At 45.4% G+C, this 21,286-nt stretch overlaps 1 protein-coding gene across 1 annotated transcript in view; it reads right to left on the reverse strand.

Annotated features, from left to right (window-relative positions):
* The window catches only part of SMC4 (structural maintenance of chromosomes 4), a gene marked incomplete in the record, with an annotated part of 1,657,727 nt that overhangs the window by 885,923 nt on the left and 750,518 nt on the right, over positions 1 to 21,286 (reverse strand). Inside the window, 1 exon segment of the mRNA XM_044070462.1 lies at positions 7,753 to 7,914. Coding sequence (XP_043926397.1) covers positions 7,753 to 7,914 — 162 coding nt within the window.

Here is a 21,286-nt window from a genome sequence, read left to right on the forward strand (position 1 = left end):
ACCCATATGTTATGACTGCAGTTGCATTCTTGAAGGACATTGTGCATTTTCAACCCCTTTGGTAAAAACTCTTGAACCAGTGAGCTACCACATAGGTGGTAGTCTACTTAACACCGAATGTGTGATGAGACCTTGGGACCCAGGTGGACAGTAGTCTCTCCTTTGATAGCCATCACCACAGTAGTCAGGATGTCCTTCTACGTGGCACACCATCACAAAAGGGTTCTCATCCAGGAAAAAAAAAAAAAAAAGAAGTCATTGTTCCCCTTTACTTGACACTCATTAGACCCATTATAGAGTAAAACGCCCCTTTTGGAATGTACCTCACAAGACATTTGCAGCAGCTGGAAAGGCTGCATTAGTACCTCACAAAGAGGATTACTGGCCTCAAACAGATGCCCTACACTGACCATCTAAAAAAAACTCCAGCTTTACTCCGTAGCATATCGCTTGCTCAGAGGTGATTTCTGCCCAACATATAAAGCTGTCAAACCCAGAGCTGTTGGACATGCTACACCTAAAGAAATCCCAATCCCTCTGAGCTACACGCTCTAGGAACCTAAACCTCGTCACCACAACAAACAGGACATGCTGGAGAGACAGATTCCTGTCCCAGAGACTTCCCATACTCTGGAACAAGCTACCCATCTATGTCAAGCAAAGTTCCTCATTAGCACTTTTCAAGAAAAATCTTCGAGTGGATGGGAGATAGGAAAATATTCCCCGGGAATCACTTCTGTGGCTCTGCTCGACAGTGACACAGGAAAATAACTTTCTTGGGTGGCATAAGCCAGGGAAACTTGTTGGCTAGGCTTACTTAAGCCCTTAGGCCGATAGCATAGTACCTACCTATGAACCTATTAGACTAAATACAATATTATGTAGCACTGAAATGTGCTGACATAAGGGTGACAGTTCATTATTTACCCATAAAGCAAATGTCAGTGGAAAAGTTCAAGTAGTGGATAAAGAGGAGGAAGAGAAGAAAGAGTGAGAAAAAGTATTTGTTAGAAGTAATAATTAGGGTAGATATGGGAGGCAGGAGAAAAAAAGTAAAAGCAACATTACAAGTAAGAGAAATGAAACCAAGGAAAAGAAGAAAACATGGACAACAAGATTTACTGTGTGTGTGTGTGTATGTGGTGTAAAAGAACTATAAGGCAAATCTGCACAGATACCTGCTTGCTGCCCTGCTGAGGGGGACACTTGTGCAAATGCAGTGGACTGGCTCCAGTAGGAAGGGATGGCAGCATAACTCTCAACATTATAGAACAAGAAATCTGGACAAGGCCATAAATAATAGGGGACATAGGCCCAAAAATGAGACAATTTATAAATATTGCAATTACAAATTTAGAAAGTTGATAAAACAGGTTTTGCATGAGTGAATTTTCTTAAGGATATGAAGTCTGAAAATCAAATGCCTGTCAACTTTCTGACTTCAGTGTTCACTGATTTGCCAGTGATTTTACAGAAAACGGCAATTTAATGAAAAACAGAAAATCTGGACTTTCTGCAAAAATCTGCACTGTTGAGAGATATGGATGGGAGTCTTGAACCAACACCCAATCATTTTCATTTGTTTGCCAAAGCCATTACCGCAGTGTTTTGCAGAGAGGTGGGAAAAGCCTTAAATTTGACTGGTATGTTGTGTGGGTGTGGGTAGCTGTGTTTGTGCAAGGTGGAGGTGTGCCTTTGTAAGTGTGGTGCGAATCTTATGGATTATGAAATGGAGAGATTTAGAGTAAAATTGTGCTCAGTGAAGTCCCTAGCAATTTCATCACTGCCTGATTCAGACATATATTCCCTGTGTTTGTCAGTACTATGTTTGAGTGCATTGTTTTGGTGTGTAGTTTCACTGCTACAGCTGCTGCAACTCTTTCAATACAAGTATCTACTTTGGAAGTTTTCTCCAGTAGTCTGTTGCTGAGAGGATGAGACACATGCTACAGGTATACAACTAAGAAACTAGATAAAGCAATAGTAAGAAAAAGTACTAGGTCACATCAGAGGCTTGGGAGGTCATCGTTAAGAAACTGAGAACTGTTGTAAAATTTATTTAATACCATAAGTTTAGGTTATACTATAAGAGAATAACTATGTAAAGATAACCATGTCAGCAGCCAAAATGCATTATAAGTTGAATATTTTACTGTGCGCATTTTAAATGGATAGACTGGCCTAAACTCTGGACTGATGAGTTTGCTTTTTTTTTTTTATTCCTGGGAAATGATATTCAGAAGTGAAGAGGCATAGAGACATACAAGGGAACAGATTTAGAGGCACACCAGGCTGTGATTTTTTTTTTTTTTTTTTTTGAGGTCTATTGTCGTGCAAAGATACTGCGGTGGTGGTGCTGCGGTAGTGTCATCACCTCACAGTTAGACGTTGCCCGTTCGATTCTCAGAGCGTCTTCTGTGTGATGACATGCGTGAATGGGCGTTCCTTCATTGAAGGCTGTGCATTAGACCCGGCAAGCCAGCACGTAAAAATTGACTGCCAATCATTAGCGGACCTGAGTTCCGCTGTGGTGACCCCTAACCGGGAAAAGCCGAAAGAAACAATTCTCATGCAAAGCTGACAAAATAGTTGAATCTAGTAAAGCTGGAAATGTGAGACTGTAGCCCACAGAAGGAGGGGAGATGGGAGGAGTAACCTGTCCAGGAAATGAAATTTTCAAAACTGCTCCTTGTGAAAAGTCTTTATCTCAGTAATTTGTTGACACTTTTGCAAGTTTCTTTCAGAGAATGTGTAGTACATCAGTAGGAACATTTATAAAACTCAGCACATACCAGTCAAAGACACATGAGCTGCAGACTCTCAAACTTGGCAGTTTTTTTCAGGTGTTCCATTCTAAGTGAATGGAAGTCTAGTCTGACAACAAATGGTAGGGCTATTTGTTCTCAGTCTGTGCATTATGGGACAGATTTAGCTTTCCAAAGGAATCACGATGTCTGCCCCCATGAGGGCAGACAAGAGTAAAAACAAAATAAAATTACGAATGAGTACTTATTTTGCTGCAGGCAGCTTTGGAAGGTGTAGTAAATCATAGCAAGATAAAAAATATATGTTTTCTTCATCATTTGCTCGTAGTGGTCCTTTAACGCCCTTGGATCCCTATGAAATAGTCTCAGGATCTGCAGTAGGATTTTTAAAAAGGAACTTGCGAGAGTTAGTAACCCTGTAATATCAGGTTTTCTGGGAGCAGGAGGTAGAGTCAGGGGCCAAGCTAGATTCCAAAAAGGCATAAACAATGTCTAGTACAAGGGGGATAGCTAAAGGCCTGTGCTGGGGCAGGAATAAGAAATCTCCAAGCCTCTTTTTAGGAGAGTAATCCTGGCTTTCCCAGCAAATATGCTCCCTAAGAGTATGCAAGGTTTCACCAAAAGAGAAATCCTCTGGAGGGGAAGCGGAAGGAAAGAGCCCTCTGCATTAGGATCCTCATAGGTAGATTAGGATAAATCCTGGTCATCCGAGGAAGCAGAAATTTCAAAACCTGATCAGAAGTATCATAAGCAAATTCAGTCCTAGGTCTCTCACAGAAGGGGAAGGTTGGCTTCCCCTGATTAAAGTAATAAGGTCTTTAGCCATTCTTATTTGTTTTTTAGGCAAAGAGGCCTGACCATGCGGTCTGGGCATCTGTTTTCTAGGCATGGTTCGAGTTTTAAGCCTTGAAGAAGGAGACGGCATTTGTTTAATATGCAAGTCAGTAGAGGCCTGAACCCTCAGAAGCCGGTGCTTGCACAGCAGCTCTGGACCCATCCAAGGTAGAGACATCTGCAGATTCCACAGGTGAAGATCTCGCGGCATACAGGACACCAAATGGGTCTCAGTAGAGGCCTGCAAATTTGAAGTAGCGGGTATCAGGGGCTGCGAAAGCACCTCACTGAGTACCGGCGAACTGCCGACTAGCTTAGAAGTAGTAGTCAGCTTTGGACCTAGGCAGCCTGTCTCTGTCTAGCTTTGTGTTTTTTCGGAATGTCGGTAGTCGGATGGCTTACCGAAGACATCTTTATAATTGAACAGACTACCAAAGTATTTAGAAGTGTAAATATACAGAGGAGTAGTAGTTCGTTGTTTAAATAAGGCACAAAACAGACAGCAAGGTACGTTGTGGTCAGGGCCTAGGCAAGGAATACAGTACGAATGAAAATCTGAGTTATTTGCTTTCCACAAGAAACACAATTACTTTTACTGACATCGGATTAGAGCAAGAAAAAGTTTCCCCAACGGGGTACTTAGCTTTAGTTGAAGACTTTGGTTCTGAAGAACAAAAACGAAAACTTCAGGAGTCTGCTGACTGGCACTTGCGAACTGCTTCTGCTACCACACGGCAAGAAAGACTGATGTACTGCCATCGGCTGCATGCTTTATACCCCTGACTACCTGACGTCATGGAAGATGAGACAGCAACTGATGCAGGACCAAAGACTCGGGCAGACTGAGGGCTACTGCAAGCAGATAACCCAAAATGTAATGACTGCAACAGTGAAACACGAAGACTATCGGACCCCGATGGCAGATAGTCTGTCCTGTTCACACCTGGTTAAGGTTTCCTTCACTTTAGGCCCGAAAAGGGTGAGCTATCAAAGGGAGTGTTCACGAAGGATGACTTTGAAGGGCTCCGTGAAGTAAGCACACCCAGGAGTGCCTCCTAAGAGCAACTCTTCTACCCGCTGCCATACTCGTTCCATCAGCTGTATAAGAGATGAGGTGGCATGGATAAGTTGACTATAGAATTGAGGGGAGCAAGCTGGGTGGTAACTTTGCTGGAAGCTCCTGCAGCTACTGTACCCTGAACAGCATCACCTAGCTGCATAAGGAGATCTTTGTAACCTGGTAAAATGGGTTAAATAGTTGATCAAACTAAGAGCAAACATCGAACATGAGCTTCCTATATCTATCCATAATTCTGGAGTCTTAGGAGGACGGATAGACTAGGAAGTCCCAGACTTTTCCTTTTTGGTGGCTGCCGCCACCACCATGGCATCAACTGGAACACCTTTTGTTAAAAATGATTTGTCAAGGGGGCAGAAATTAATTTATTAGGTCTCCTAGGGACAGGCTCCATAGTATCCGGAGACTCCCATGCCCTTCATGAGACCAGCTGCATCAGTTCAAAGGGCGGAGACACCCAAGAGGTGGAGGGCTGAGACTGTAAATACTTCAGGAGAGCTGACTCATCCTCAGTACGGTTTATGGACTGCCAATCACCCCTCTGCCTAAGGATTTCAAGTAACTCAGCAAATAAGATATCATCAGGGGGGCAGTGGGGATTCCTCTGACTCATCTAAGTTCATATCTGATGTTAGAGACTCCTGAGGGGAGTCTAGATGTTTCCTCTTACACAATCTCTTCCTGGGAACCTCATCAGTGGGAGCTTCTGGTGAGGTCTTGGAAGAGCAGGGGCCACCCCAAAGAGGCTTCCTGAGGCTCTGGGTCTCTATGCTTGGTCAGGATGTGAGGCAGAAGCAGACAGGTGCTTTAGGGGAGGACGGTAGGCAGACCAGAGGTAGAGGATGTCACAGACCTGACTCCCCTCATGGCATCGAAAGCACCTCTTCTCCGATGAGAGGGAACAGACTGATCTGAAGAAACAATCGACACCTCTGGCACCGAGACAGTGGGCTCTGAACCAGAGGTAGGGGCTAAGCTCATCCAAGTCAAAACCCCGAGAGAGTCAGAACTGACAAGTCTACCAGACAATCCGCCCTGGACCAGACTAGAGACCGTCTTGCTCCTAGAGTCCTCGATCGGCACCAAGGACGTCAGAGTGCACTGAGCCGAAGACACTGGAGCAGATGTCAGCTCAGAAGGTTCCACCATCATTAGTGGTGACTCCTCCAGCTCTGAAGGACCAGCATGGCTCTGAGGAGAAATAGTTTGAGCTGGAGCAAGGGTCTTCGTCTCCGAAGCCATTTGGGTTGAAGCCAATAAAATTTTTGCCAAGGCCAGTGCCAAAAACAGCTTCTGCACCACACAATACACATCCAGATCTCACAGGCTGATACAGGACCAAGAGGAGCACACCGAAGGTGGTACCGACTGAAGTAATGGACTCTTAGGAGCTTCAGACACTGGTTCCAAGACTGGGGACCAGCTCCAAAAGTAAAAAAAGACAGTCTGTTCCAATGGCAGTGGAGCCAAAGTCGAAGATTTTTTAGATTTCTTAGAGTCCAAAGTCTTAGAATACTTGCTGGGTCCATCTTGGCCAAAAAGCTTCTTGAAACGAAGGTTTCAACAACCCTCTGTCGACAAGTTTTCTCTTCCTTTCCTGAAGGACCCTTGAGGAGAAGGAATGACAAACAGCACAGCTATCTTGCAAATGCAGGGCTCCTAGACAGTTTACACAATTTACGTGACTGTCTGTTAAACATCTTTTGGCCACACTTTGGGCACTTCTTAAAACCAGACTTGGGGGGGGGGGGGCTTGTCTTGGTCAGCCATTGGAAATCTTGTAGAATAATTACTGTCACACAAAACAATTAACAGTAATCAACTATCAAAAGCCTTAAAAAATTAGTTCAAGTCACACACACACAGAAATGCAAAAGTAAACAGGAAAAGCCTTTACTGTCACCACAAATTTCTAAATAAAGAATAAGGGCAGGCTATATAAAAAAGGGAATAGCTGCTAAGATATAATACACTGGATAAATATCCAGTCAGACAAAATTGCGGTTAACAAACCTCTAACAGTAATTATAAATTTAAGCCTTTCCTAAAAAACTGAAGGCTAAACACTACACAGAAAACACACTACACAGAAAACACACTACACAGAAAACACACTACACAGAAAACACACTACACAGAAAACACACTACACAGAAAACACACTACACAGAAAACACACTACACAGTTTCAGCAACAATAGTGACAAAAGGTCACTGACTAAGCACACACTATTAACTAGCAAGAGTTTAAACTAGGCCTAACAAAAATCAACTAGAAAATTCTTAGAACAGACTAAAGGAAGGTACTAAAATACATTAACACACATTATAAAGCTGAAAGAGCTTTAAGAAACTATCTAAACTATTTAAATATGTAAATATCAGTAAGTAATAAGTAGAAAAGTTTTACTGGCCCAAGCTAAATCAGCACCTCTGATCTGTTGCAGCAGCAAACTAGACCTGAGCTAACTCCAGGTGCATCATGTTGCAGCAGCAAACTAGACCTGAGCTAACTCCAGGTGCATCATGGGATAGGGACTTGGCCTCGAGCTATTTGAAGAACTCGAGCTTTACAACTGGCTGACTCGGAGCAGAAGGATCAGCTCCGAACCTATCAAAAAAGAAGGAACAGCGAGATAGAACTTTACAACAGAAATTTACACCAGGAAGGTCTACCCGAAAGATCTGAGAAATGGAAGGGATATAAACAGATGACGGAAGAACCAGATTTCTTGAGACAGTGAGATCATCATAAAGATGCATCAAATCATGTCAGGGAAATGTAAATGGATCATTCTACTCAGTAAAGACAGAAAGTGGAGAAAGTGCAGAGAATAGACTGTAGAGAACTAAATACTCAATGAATGCTTAAAAGTACTTTGAGAAACAGGGTGACAGACACAGAATTGAGTACCTGAGCAGGTGGAGGGGAAATCAATAAAGGCAATGAAGGAATACTGCAAGTTAGGAAGAAACTTGGAAAGTCAAATTCAGCAGCTTCTTAACTACTGTCAAAGAAAATGGAATACAATGCAAGTCATTCAAATTTCTGTTGTGCATTATCTTAAACCCTACCTTATCTAAACCAATGAAGGTGGCAACTCCAATATTCTGATGCTTCAGAAAGTTTACACATTCCTGAGCTGTATCAATGGTATCTACAACTATGTGATCCAGGGCACCACAGGAGGAAGAGATTGCCACATCATACTTCTCGTCAATTGCTCCGAGGTCTCCCTAGAAAACAAAATAAACGCAATTGTTCTGACCAGCAAAAAAACTTAAACAACCTATACATATTCAGAAGCCTTCTTAAAACCAGTAAAACATTTCACATTTACACTTGTCACACGAAGTGAAAGCAACAGACTTTAGAAAACACATGCAGACTAAATGTTCAGAAATTCTTAAACCAATACTCCTCACAATAGCAAATAGTTTGGAATAAAGTGGACTGATTGAATTCTTTACTTTCCCTGCTTGCACAGAAACATGATTTTACCTTTTGAAAACAGTAATACACTAAAGAAGCATAAGAGTTCTGTGTTGAACTTACCATAATTGAGTATAGTACAGTTGTGGTCACTGCTGCAATCATTACTTCAGGGATCTCAGTTGCAAGTTAACATACATCCAAATAATCCAAGAATGAGCACCCTTCCCTCATGGCCATGCTATCACAGCCTTTACACCTTGGGTATTTTATGTGCATGGTGACACAAGGTCTCTGGTTCTCTCACTTTTCTGGGTGAAAGGGTTGAAATGCTGTCTCATATTAGCCGGGGAAAGTTCTCAGTAATCTGACAATGGTCCTAGTGAGAACATTACCTTCATGAGGAAAATAAAACAGATAAGCAACAAGAAAAACGTTGGATAAAGCAATGCAAAAGAAGAGAAAGGGCCAAGCACACCCCAGCCCACAAGAGTCCCAGATTAGAGGAAACTGAAGGTGTGAAGTGAAAATGCACTGCAGAAGTGAAAACACAAATATGTACAATTATGGTACTGCTCACAATGTACTTTCACTGCTGCAGTCATTTCAAGGAATAATGATCAAAACCTGCTGGCACAGCCATACTGGGAGAAGGGAACATGTCCTTTAGGACAGCTGAAGCAAAAAAGTTTCTTCCGCTGAATATTGTGTTTAATCTTCGATATTTTGAAACAATATGGGCTGAAGACCAAATAAGTCCAACTAGGAAGTCACTGTGCACCAACTGCATCCAGAAAAGCACGGGTGACATCTGTGTGGCAGAATGAAACCACTTTCCTATTGTTTTTCCTATTGTTTTCCTCCATTTACATAGGAATTGCCTGGCTGCTTAAAAAAAAACACACCTGTCCTGACTTCATAAAATCCTTAGTTCTCAGACAACTTTCTACTACCTGCAGACATCCTGGAAAGTCTACAGAGCCCACCTCTATTTTGGGGGGGGGGGGGGTGCTGAAGGCAAGTAAGACAACATGAGAGACAAGTGCACCTTTACAGAATTGCAAGCTAGGCCTACACTGAAAAGATCAGATTATGCAAAACTGTGGTTCCAAACCTTTAGGGTGCAGTGCCTCCTTTCACACCAGACAGAAAATAACTTCTACTTAGCTACATACAATTTTCTTGCAAGTTGGTCTCCTGGCTTCCCTCATGATGGTTTCCATGATTCATGAGTAATCATGTCCACATAGAAGCCATATCTGCCAAGTTCCCAAGTTCAATGTTGGCAGGTTGGATGTGTAAGACTACTTGCATAGAAGTCTATCCCCTGAGGCAATACGGAAGTTTTCTCCATCAATGATTATATACCAGGAGAGATGGTCTATGCTGCCCTGGTTGGAAAGGTGCAAAAAAAGTTGTGTAAAATCTTAAAACCATAGGCATTCTTCTCTATGTTGCAGTATTCTTACTGTGGGATTCTCTATCAGTAGATCTGATCGCCCGGGTCCAATGCAAAAGCTTAAGCCTGCTTGCTGCCAAGTGAGTGGGACATTACATGCAAGGCCATAAACCAGGGTCCTTAAATGTGTCATCTGCACACACAGGCCTCAGAACTGACTGCTCAGTTGGACAATAGTCTAAAGAGTACCAAAGGAACACCATCTAGAAAGGGTAAATGCAATGAAAGGGGTTGGGTGAGTGGTAAGGAACACTTCAATATGGGAGAAGGACATCCATGGTTATGGTAAGATTATACACAACTATTCTGTCCTATTCCCATGTTGCAGTATTCTTACTGTGGGAGAGTGCACAGCTCAAGAGTGAAGGGTGGAAGTAGTTGCAAATTCCAGGAATCCATGAAGGATTTGCCCTTGCAAATGCTGCCACGGCTCTGGAGACCAGATTCAATTTGTAATGTTTGGTAAAGGTATGCACAGAGGACCATGTGGCTGCCTTGAAAATAGTAGTGTCCAAGCCTTTGAGGAAAGCCCCAGAAGAGGCCACAGCACTCCTAGTGTGTGCCTCGACTACAAAGTATTTGCCGTGGTAGGAGTAGCAAAAAGGATTGAGTTTTCCTTATCCAGGAGGAAATACTTCGGATACAGTCTTGTCTAGAGCCCTGGGGTGGAAGGACAGAGCTGACTCTGATAACTTTTGTTTTGTCCAGATAGAACCTTAATTGTCTGTAGACATCCAGGGAGTGGAGTAAACTCACTGTTATACTGTGGGGAAGGAAAGAAGGTGGGTAAGTGAAAAAACTGATTGAGGACAATGCATTGACCACTTTGGGCATGGAGGGATTAGTGCACAGGGTCACCCTCTCTGTGGAAGATTGTGTAGGGTAGGGATGCCATTAGCACTTGTAATGAGACCCTTCTGGTCGAGGTAAAGGCTACTAAGAGGACAGTCTTCCATGGGCACATCTGCAGAGAAGCAGAGCTAGCTGGTTCAAAAGGTGCAATTGAAAGTTTTTCTAGCATGTAGTTTGGATCCAAAGGTGGTGCAAAAGGTTTCTTTGGTGGCCTAAAACGTATAATTAGAAGTTATGTACCTACCATAACGTTCCATGTTAGTTGTCTTCTCTCGCCTTCTTTCTTGCTGGATGGGTTCGGAGCCAATCCTCGGCTCGAGAGTCACTTTTACCAGCTCGAGGCAGCCCCATATCCCATGATGCAAGGCGGTAATACCCAGATCTCGTTTGGTACCTAGAGGGAAAACTACCTAGCATAAAAACTTTCCACAAGGAAAGAGCAGCAATTAGCCTGAAAAGGCTGTAAGGGGAAACCAGATAACTAAAAACTAGCACTAACTGGTGCCCAAAGAAACAAAATCTTCCAGAGACAAGGGAGATCAAGGTCTGTCCAGGCAAGGGGGACAGGAGGGAGGGTCGCAAGAAAGAAGGCGAGAGAAGACAACTAACATGGAACGTTATGGTAGGTACATAAATTCTAAATGTTAAGTTGTCAATCTCGCCTTCATTCTTGCTGGATGGGACTGCGTCCCTAGCACCTCTGCCCTGGGTGGCTCAATGGAACAGACTCTTGAGAACCGTGAAACCAAAACTGGCCCTACTCCTGGAGGCCAAATCTAATTTGTAATGAGAAACAAAGGTATGAGGAGTGGTCCAAGTGGCTGCTGCACAAATAGTATCTAAGGGTAGCCTAGCCTGAAAAGCTGTAGAAGTGGCTAGGCCTCTAGTGGAATGTGCCTTTGGTTTTGAGCACAGTTGTTTGCCCCTAAGTTGATAAATGTCAGAAATGGTGGCAGATAACCATCTAGATAAGGTCACTTTGGAAACAGGGTGGTCTTTCTTATTTTCAGCATAAGAAAGAAAAAGCTGATCAGACTTCCTGAATTGCTTTATTCTGTCCAAATATCTGAGTTGACGGTGAACATCTAGATAATGCAATTTTTGTTCTGATCTGTTGGAATAATTAGGAAAAAATACAGGGAGCTCAATGGATTGGTTTAAATTTGTTTTTGAAGCAACCTTGGGCAAAAAGGATGGATTAGTTCTCAAGGATACTCTGTCCTTGTGAAAGACCAAATATGGGGGACGAACAGAGAGGGCATGAAGTTCTGACACTCTCCTAGCCGAGGTAATAGAGACAAGGAAGAGTGTCTTCCACGAAAGAAACTTTAGTGAACATGAAGCAGCTGGCTCGAAGGGAGGAAGAATTAAGGATGTCAGCACTAGATTTAGGTCCCATTGTGGAGGGGGACTCCAGACAGGTCGTCTCAGGAGAAAAATTCCTTTCAGAAAAGCTTTACAAAGCTTGTGGGACAATGTTGTAATCTGCAAATCCGACATGAAAGTTCGAGATTGCAGCCAACTGAACTTTGACTGTGGAAGATGAAGAACCAGAGTGAAAGATTTCCGCTAGAAAATCCAAAACTGCATGAACAGGGGCAGTAAAGGGATCTATGTTCCTCGATTTCGCCTAAAGGGAGAAACATTTCCACTTGCTAGAGTAAATCCTTCTAGTAGAGGATTTAAGGGAAGCTACTATGATATCTCTAACGGGGTTAGAGATCATAGGAAGCTTGGCTAAGGAAGGAAGTGGAGCAACCAAGCTGTGAGGTTGAGAGAAGGGATGGACTGATGCAGCTGACCCGATTGGTGCATCAGAAGATCTGGCACTGGGGCCAGATGCCACGGCTGCACCAAAAGATGACGATGAAGGAACGGAAACCAAATTTGTCGAGGCCAATACGGGGCAATGAGAATCATTTTGGCTCTCAAAACGGTAGCTTTCTGGAGTACCTGTGGTATCAATGGAAAAGGAGGAAAGGCATAAAGAAGTCCCTGGGGCCAATCCTGGGTAAGAGCATCTCTGGGGGGATGGCCTGGAAGTGGGAAGACAGAGAAGAAGACTGGGCATTTGCTGTTTTGGGGAGTAGCAAAAAGATCGCAACATGGGCGGCCCCACTTCTGAAAAATCTCCTCCACTATAGATTGCTTGAGAGACCATTTGTGAGGCATGAGTATAGCTCTGCTCAATCTGTCCACTAAAAAGTTGGTTTTCCCAGGGATATGCGTTGCTACCAGAAACCGAAAAGAGGAGATCACCCATTGCCAAAGTCTGAGAGCCTCTCGACACAAGGGATAGGACTTGGTTCCGCCCTGCTTGTTGATATACCATACTACGGACATGTTGTCCATGTGAACTGCAATCGTTCCTAAGGGAAGAAAGTCGTTGAGGGCTTGCAACGTTAAACATTTATGTGCAGGTGGTATTCAAACGGTTGCCACGTCCCATGATCCATCCTGCCCTGATAATGACCCCCCCCACCCGATCAGGGAGGCGTCTGTAGTGACTGTGGCTACCGGGGCAGGGAAAAGAAAGGGTCTGCCCTGATGGACTTGGGGAGAAGAATTCCACCAGGATAGATGGTTTTTGCAAGTTTGTGCCACCAGGATCTGGCGACCATGGGAAGTTGTTGGTAGGACCATTGTGTGAACAACATCCATTGAAGGAGACGCATGTAAAAACGGGCCAAAGGAAGAAGAGTAATGGCAGCTGCCATGAGGCCCAATACTTTTAGGACCAGTCTGGCTTGCACCTTTTTGTTGGCAAGGATGATCCGCACGTGGTTTTGGATATCTAGAATTCTCTGGCTTGTTAGGTTTGCTGACATCCGAGCAGTGTCTAAATTTGCGCCTATAAAAGTAATACATTGGCAGGGCAATAAGGATGATTTTTCGTAGTTGACCGAAATTCCTAACTGAGTGCAGAGATTTAGGGTGTAATCTCTGGCTTGGAGAAGTTGATGCCTGGTGGTGGCTGAGAGGAGCCAGTCGTCGAGATACGGAAACACCTGGAATCCTTGACGTCTCAGGTGAGCCGTGACCACTGCCATGCATTTGGTGAACACTCTGGGGGGCTGTAGTGAGACCAAAGGGCAGGGCTCTGAATTGAAAATGACTAGACCCCAGCCGAAAGCGGGGAAACCTTCTGGAGCGTCTGTGGATTTTTATGTGATAGTACGCATCCTGAAGGTCTATTGAGCATATCCAGTTGTCTTTGCCTAAGAAGGGCAAAATCGATTGAAGTGTGACCATCCGAAATCTTGTCTTTCACCGACTTGTGGAGTCTGCTGAGGTCCAATATTGGTCTCCAATCTCCCGTTTTTTTGGGAACCAAAAAGAACCTTGAGTAGATTCCAGGCTCTGAATGGTCTGTTGGAACTGGCTGAATGGCTCTTTTTTGTAAAAGCTTCGATACTTCTAATTTTGCAATTTCCCTTAGACCGGGTGGAACGTCTGGAAGGGAATTTTTGTGAGGGAAGGGACTTTCCTCGAAAGGAATCTTGTAACCCTAGGATATGATAGACTGTACCCATTTGTCTTGCGAAAGGGAAAGCCAGGCTTCTGGGTACAGCGATAATCTTCCCCCGACTGCCTCCAAGGGTGGACAGTCGGGCAACACCTCAGGGATGCTGGAAGGGCTTGTCAGAGAGAGGCTCTCTGCTGCCCTGGTTCTGGACCCCTCTGCCCCTAGGGCGTCTGTGTTATTACCCCTCTGCCTCTAGGGGTAAACTGACCACGTGTGTCCGGGCGTGACTCCTGAGATTTTGGAACCACATCTTTCCCCCCTTCTGTCCTTTTGGGTAAGGCCTAGAAGGGGTGGAAAAACGGACTCCTACGGCAGAAAGAGTCTTGCCGTCTTGCTCACACCTGGTCAACGTATCCTTCACCTGAGGACCAAACAGTGTTGACCCATCGAAGGGAGAGTTTGTGAAGGACGCCTTAAAGGGGTCTGCAAAATTACAGAGCCGCATCCAGGACTGACGTCTGAGAGCCACTCCTGTGCCTGCAGCTCTACTCGCTCCATCTGCTGCATAAGCAATTAGCTGCGTGGAGGAGTTGGAAATGGAGTTAAGGATTCCTAGCTGAGAAGCAATCTTCTCCTGAGCCCCTGCAGCTGAAGGATCCTGTACTACTTCACCTAATTCTTTAAGGATGTCCCTTTGAAGTCTGGCGAAGTGACAAATAATTCAGCGAACGCATGGCAAAGGTCGCCGAGGAAAAAATCCGCTTACCATACCTGTCCATGGTCCTAGAATCCTTGTTAGGAGGATGGACTGGTATGGAAGGATCTGCAAGTTCCTTCTTGGTGGCGGCCGCCACCACCATGGCATCAACAGGGACACCTTTTGTAAGAAATTGTTTCTCGGAAGGGGCTGTAATAAATTTAGAAGGCTTCCTGGGAACTGGTTCCACGGAATCAGGAGATGCCCACGCCTTCCGAGCTATCACCTCCATGAGGGGGTCAAAAGGCGGAGACACCCAGGAGGTGGAGGGTCGAGATCCAAACACCTCTAGGTATACCGACTCATCCTCGGAGGGATTAATGGAGGGCCAGTTTCCCCTCTGTTTTAAGAGTTCTAGGATGTCTGAAAAAGAGACATCCTCAGAGGGGGATCTTGGGGACCCCTCCGACTCATCTAAGTCGGTATCTGAAGTTGTAGACTCAGGGGAGTCTAGGTACTTCCTCTTACAGGTCCTCTTACGCGGAGGATCTCCTGACGGATCAGGAGAATCCTCGGAAGAAGGGGTTCTTCCCAGTGGGGAAACCTGAGGCGGTGGATCTCTCGGTCCGGGAGTAAGAGTGGGAAGAGACATCTACAGGCACCATAGAGGGAGGAGCTAAGGGGATAGACTGCTGACTGAGCCCGGGGGCCAGCACACTCCTCATCGCCTCAAAGGCTCCCCTCCCAGGGAGATCTGAGAGACCCCGCTCCAAAGAAACAGGGGCTCCCGGGCCCACCAAAAGGGAAGGCTCAAAGGCAGATGTCAGAGCCGAGCTCACCAAGGCCGTAGCCCCAAGGGGAAGAGCAGGGTCGGACAAGGGTCCGATGCCACTCACCCCCTCGGAGCAGACCAGGGAAGCCCGACCACCGGATCCCTCCAAGAAAGGTTTCGAGGAGGAGATAAGAGTAGAAGCTGAAGGAGCAGAAAGGGGTGGCATCTGCCCCGCAGCCGTAGCAGTGACCATTCCAATAGACTCCGGCTCTGAGCTCTGGAGGAGAGTCTAAGGAGGAACTTGAAGAGGGTGTGGTCTAGTAGTCATCTGTTGAGACGGACTATGAACCATTTGGGCTAGTGCCTGTGATTTTAACAATCTGCTTACCACTCTCTCCAAATCATGGTCTGAGAGCCTGGAAGACCTAGATGATCGGCTCCGATGGCTCCGCTCCGAAAGAAGAGGAGAGGTCGGAGCCGACAGTATCGGCTCCAAAGAGGGAGACCTGGACCGCTTCTTCGACGGAACCATCGGAGCCGAAGAACCCTCGGTTCCAGACGGAGCCGACAACTCATCGGCTCCAAGCCTGGTCAAAGATGTATCGGCTCCGGCCAGAGCAGATACAGGCAAGGAAACAATGGTATCGGAGCTGGCCAGCGCCAATACCGAAGCCTTCGACACATGGTGGTCAGAGCCGGTCGGAGCCGACACCAATGTGGCAGTTAAAGTATCGGCACAGATAGCCATCGGTGCCGAAGATTTAGTCAAAATAAGATCGGCTCCAGCCGGAGCCAATCTCGACTCCAAAGGAGTCGGAGCCAGGGCTGAAGGCTTAGTAGCAGAAGCCTAGGCCTTGGAGGTCTTAGACGGCTTACCTGAAGCAGACTTGGCCGGGGAGCCCTCCGGTTTAAGTATTCCTCTTAGAATTAATTTATTTCTCCTTTCCTGCAGGACTCTCTGGCTGAAAGAGTGTCAAATAGCACAGGAGTCCTGCAGGTGGAGAGGTCCCAGGCAATAGATACAAGAAGTGTGACCGTCTGTCAGAGACATCTTCTGACAGCACGAATCACACTTCTTGAAGCCTGAGACCCTCTGTTCTTTGGACATAGTGAGCACACAAAAAACACACTACTCACACAGTCCCATATTCAGAAAATTTAACTTAAAATGGGGAAAAATAAACTCTCACACACGCCCTGACAGGAAGGGATGGGAGAGGATTGAAGGCCCAACTAAGTAAAACTACAAGGGAAACAGTAAACTAGGAGCTAGAGATCCTAAAACAATCAAAGTGACAAATACACTAATATACGAGAGAAAAAGGAGGAATGGGGTAGCTGGTAAAAGGAGTACCTCATCAGCGAAGCGGCAAACGAGATCTGGGTATTACCGCCTTGCATCATGGGATATGGGGCTGCCTCGAGCTGGTAAAAGTGACTCTCGAGCTTAGCAAGTGCAGAGTCGGAGCCGAGGATCGGCTCCGAACCCATCCAGCAAGAATGAAGGCAAGATTGACAACTTAACGTCCCCTTTTAAGAACAGTTTGACATCCAACCTGGAAAGTAGAGGTGGGTCCAGAGGTAACCAGGCAGAGATGGCAGGTAAGTGGACCTTCACTGAAGAGTATGAAAGATCTGATTTTATGAGGGGGAAGTTGGCATAATGGTTAAGGTACTTACCTTAGACACACAAGATAGTGTGATTCTCACATGGGGTGATCAGCTCTGCTTAAAATGGCCCACAAAGGCAGTTAGCCTAGCACTAATCTATGAACCTAATCCAAGAGCTTGCACACACAGGCCAGGACTAGAGGAACATCTGCTTGGAAGGGGTCCCTTTGCCTTTGGAGACACCATTTGGAAAAATAGGACTTCCTGGTATTGGGTTTCCTAGCCTCCTGCAGGATAGACATCACATCCTCTGCGTACCAGAGTCGTGTTCATCACCCAAAGGGTTAAAAAGAGCATCTCTAGATGTGTGTGTGAAAGATCCTTTCTGTTGTGTGAGCAGATCCACTTTGTGAAGCAACTTGTGGTGATTGCCCTTGGCTAGAAATTGAAGGGGGAGCCAATGCTATATAGGCCAATAGTGAGTCACCAGCAAGATTATTGGCTTGTCCCTCTGGATTTTCTGAATGAGTGGGAAGGGAGAGAAGGAATAAAAAACATTCCCTTCCAAGAAATGGAGAAGGCATCCACTCTAGGCCAGTGGGGAGGGATCCCTGGAACAGAAAAGCTGTAATTGCCTGCTCTGGGAGGAGGCAAAGATCAATTTGAGGTGTGCCCCACTGGTAGACAATGTCTAAGACATCTATGTGCCAACATCCAATCATGATGCAGAAAGGATCTGCTGAGGGCATCCGCTTGATTGTCATCCTGGGATAGAATATAGACAGATTGCAGTCAGATGGGGCAGAGAGGCCAACTACCACACCTGTATTGCTAGCCTGCAGAGTAGGTAAGACCTTGTCCACCCCCCCCCCCACACAGTTTGTTGATGCATCACATCACATTTGTTTTGTCTGAAGATCTGGAGGGGTCCAAGTTGCATAATAGGGAGAAAGGCCTACAGGGCTGGATGGAATGGAGTCATCTCCCGGATATTGATATGCTTTTTCTGCAGGGGAAAGCTTTCATTGGGCTTGCACCTTGAGGCCATTCATGGTTGCTCCCCACTCTAGATCGGAGAAATCGGTGTGCATGTATTGCATTGGGCTAGTGGGTTGCTGGAGTAGGCCTGGGTTCAGCTGTACTTGCTGGATCCACCAACTCAATTCCGCCTTCAGGCATGATAACAGGGGTACCTGAAAGTTCAGGGGGTGGCTGTGTTGCGACCAGCTATTTCTTGGGCACCACTGGAACTTCCTCATGTGCAGCCTGGCAAGAAGCAACATGGGAATTGTGGCTGCCATGAGGCCTAGGAAGCACATGGACTGCCTGGCTGAGAGGTGCATGACCAGGAGGTCGTGGAAGTGGCTGACTAAGGACACTGTCAAGAGGAAAGAAGGCCTTCAAGTCAGTTCTTAATCTGCAGACCAGGAAAGTTATGTCTTATGCTGGGGTGAGGGATGATTTTTGCCAAGTTGAGACTGACCCCAAGCTCTGGAGTAGGGACATGGTGAATAGTAGAGGATTCCTGAGAGTGACTACTGTTAAGATGAAGAGTCTAGAAAGGGGAAGATTTCGATCCACTTTGTTCTGCAGTAGGCTACTACTGGGGCTAGGCACTTTGTGAAGACTTTTGGTGCAGTAGATAATCCAAAGGGCAAGGCAGTGAATGGAAAGTGTAAAGAGGGCCCATTAAAACTCAAAGACTTCCTGTAGTATGGATGGATGGGAATATGGAGATATGCCTCATTTAGGTCCAAAGTGGCCATGGAAGCTTTGGGTGGCAATAGTGGAAGGTGGCTGCATAGTGTTAACATTCTGAAAGAAAGGACCATGAGAAAGATTCAGGAAACAAATCCAGGATGGGTCTCCAAAGGCCATCATTTTTGGTACCAGAATACCCTGGAGTAAGATCCTCTCCCTTCTTAGCCTAAGGGGAAGTTTTCTGTGGTCTCCTGGGCAAGTAGTTCTTGGATAATCTGACTGATTAGTTTTAGCTGGTTTTGGGGGGTTAAGAGGATGCTTTGTGGAAAGGGCTTTTCCTGCAAGGACATGAAGCATCTTTTTTCCAACTATTGCCAGAACCCAGTGATCTGAAACAACTTTTTTCCAAAGGGGAATATAGTCAGAGGCGGAGATAGAGTCAGTCACACATTGTTAGTCTTCAAAGTGCTGCCTCGAGGTAGGATAAGGAAGGGTTGTCCTTATAGAGGGTGCCTTCCTGGACCCTTTTCTATGCCTGTAAGTGGAAGAGGTGGATGGAGTTGGGGCGCTTCTTACAAAGGACGTTTTTGCAGGGTAGATCCTGTAAAATTTTGGGATTGGGAAGACTAACAAGTGTTTTAAGTCCTAGAGCTCCTTGCTTTTCTCCTAAAGGCTTTTAAACAGTTTAGCAGACTGTTTGCCAAACAAGAATTTGTTGTCCAGTCGACCATCCAAAATCTTGGGTTTAAAATTTTCAGGAATGTGCTGAAACCAAGCCACGAGTACCTGTTCAGAACAGAAGCTGAAGCTGCAGACCTGTAGGAGGCCTTAACTGCATCATAGCTGCACTTGGGCGTCTGACAACCTGAGATGCCAAGGACAGCTTAGATGCTACTTGAGATTTCTTGGGGGAAATCAGGCATGGAGGATATCAGAGGATGCCTGAGAGATCAAATCTAGAGCATATTTGACCATATGGGTCTGGTAACTTCTCAGCTTTTCCCGGTTAGGGGTCACCACAGCGGTTCACCTGTGATCTCATGATTGGCAGTGGAGTTTTTTTTACTGTGTCGAGTTGCCAGTCCGGCGCCCAACCTTCCACAGAAGGTACACACATGCACTCACACCTAGGGCCAATTTAAAGTGTCCAATCCACCTACAGCATATCTTCGGGATACCAGTAAATACCACTCCAATTACAGAAAAATAGCAGAAACAGGTTTTGCATCAACATGCACTTGCTGAACAATAAGAGTTATAAAACTGTCATTACAAAAACAGAAACTGCATGAGGCTCGCAGCAAAAATTATGAAGCAAAATCAGGGTCAGTTTAGAATTTTGCTTACAGTCAGTAATGAAGGATTAACCAACAATACAAAATATGAAAGGAAAGTAGAACTGAATCAGTTATCTAGCCTAGACTAGTCAAACATCAATACATGTCTTTTAAGTAGTCCATCATATCTTCTCAACAAGTATTTTCCTAACAAGTCAAACTTCAAAAGAAAAAAGTTTACACAGTTCCCATGCCGTAAATACTTAGTCAGCATCAATGCACACCTTTGGATCTTGGTGCTTTACTGTATTTAAAGGGCAAGGTCCATAAACTGGACAGCAGCTGGAATAGGATAACTTGGAAGCTGCATTATCTTCACACAGGCACACTAAGGCATCTGTGTGCCACATGACAAATATGGGTCTGGTAACGGAGACCCATAAAAGCTAGTGTGGAAGATGTATACATCTTTTTCCCCAATTTGTCCATGACTCTGTCCTTGTCGGATGAGGAGGGAGGAAGGTACATGTCTGGACTGTTTGTCAGAGGCAATTACAATAACTGCAGGATCTGCCACTGGTGGCTTTACGAGGTATTTGTACTCACTGACCTTGTAGAAGCGGTCAGATCATTTGGGAGCTGGTGGCTGAGATTCCAGTTTCTGAGGAGAATGCAAATACATCTAGGTAGGCTGGAATCACAGGAGGGATGACCAAAGGTGAGGGTGATTCCACCTGGAGTTGTTCAAAATACCTCTTAGGACTTCCGTCAGAGTTGCATCCCACTTGAAGTACTCATTTTTGTAATTGTTTCCACAAAAGAAACGTCTTCAGGGGGAGAATCTCCCTGCAAAGAGTGTTCATCTGGTCCAAAGGGGAAGCTATCTGTGAAGAGTAGGTGACCAACTCTCTGATGAGGAGGAAGAGGAGTCTTCCTCCTGGGTGTGAATAGGAGGTATGGAAACAGCTGTGGTTGGCATGGGAATGCGGGTAGGCAATGTGGTAGCAGGAGAAGCTGAAGGCCTAAGAGCCATAAAGTCCTGCAGTGAACACTGGGAGAAGGTATGTCAGTCTGGATGCTCCTCCAAGGGAGCAGACAGATGCTTAGTTTTTCTAAGAGTAGATTTAGCAGCTAGTATCAGGAAACTGGCCTGGAGGTGAGGATTGCAATTCCTGGACCATAGGTGGGCTTCTGGTGGAGGCCGATTCCCCCTTTACCCTCTGCTGAAGCACACGTTGGAACAACCTCAGAAGACATGATTACCAGCACTTCAGAGACTGTTTCAGCGAGGGCAGTCACAAAAAAGAAGTTATGTCTTACCATAACGTTCCATGTGAATTG

This window comes from Protopterus annectens, chromosome 4.part1 (assembly GCF_019279795.1).
Source record: "Protopterus annectens isolate FY-2018-M chromosome 4.part1, PAN1.0, whole genome shotgun sequence".
In the NCBI taxonomy this organism is placed as follows: Eukaryota; Metazoa; Chordata; order Ceratodontiformes; family Protopteridae; genus Protopterus; species Protopterus annectens.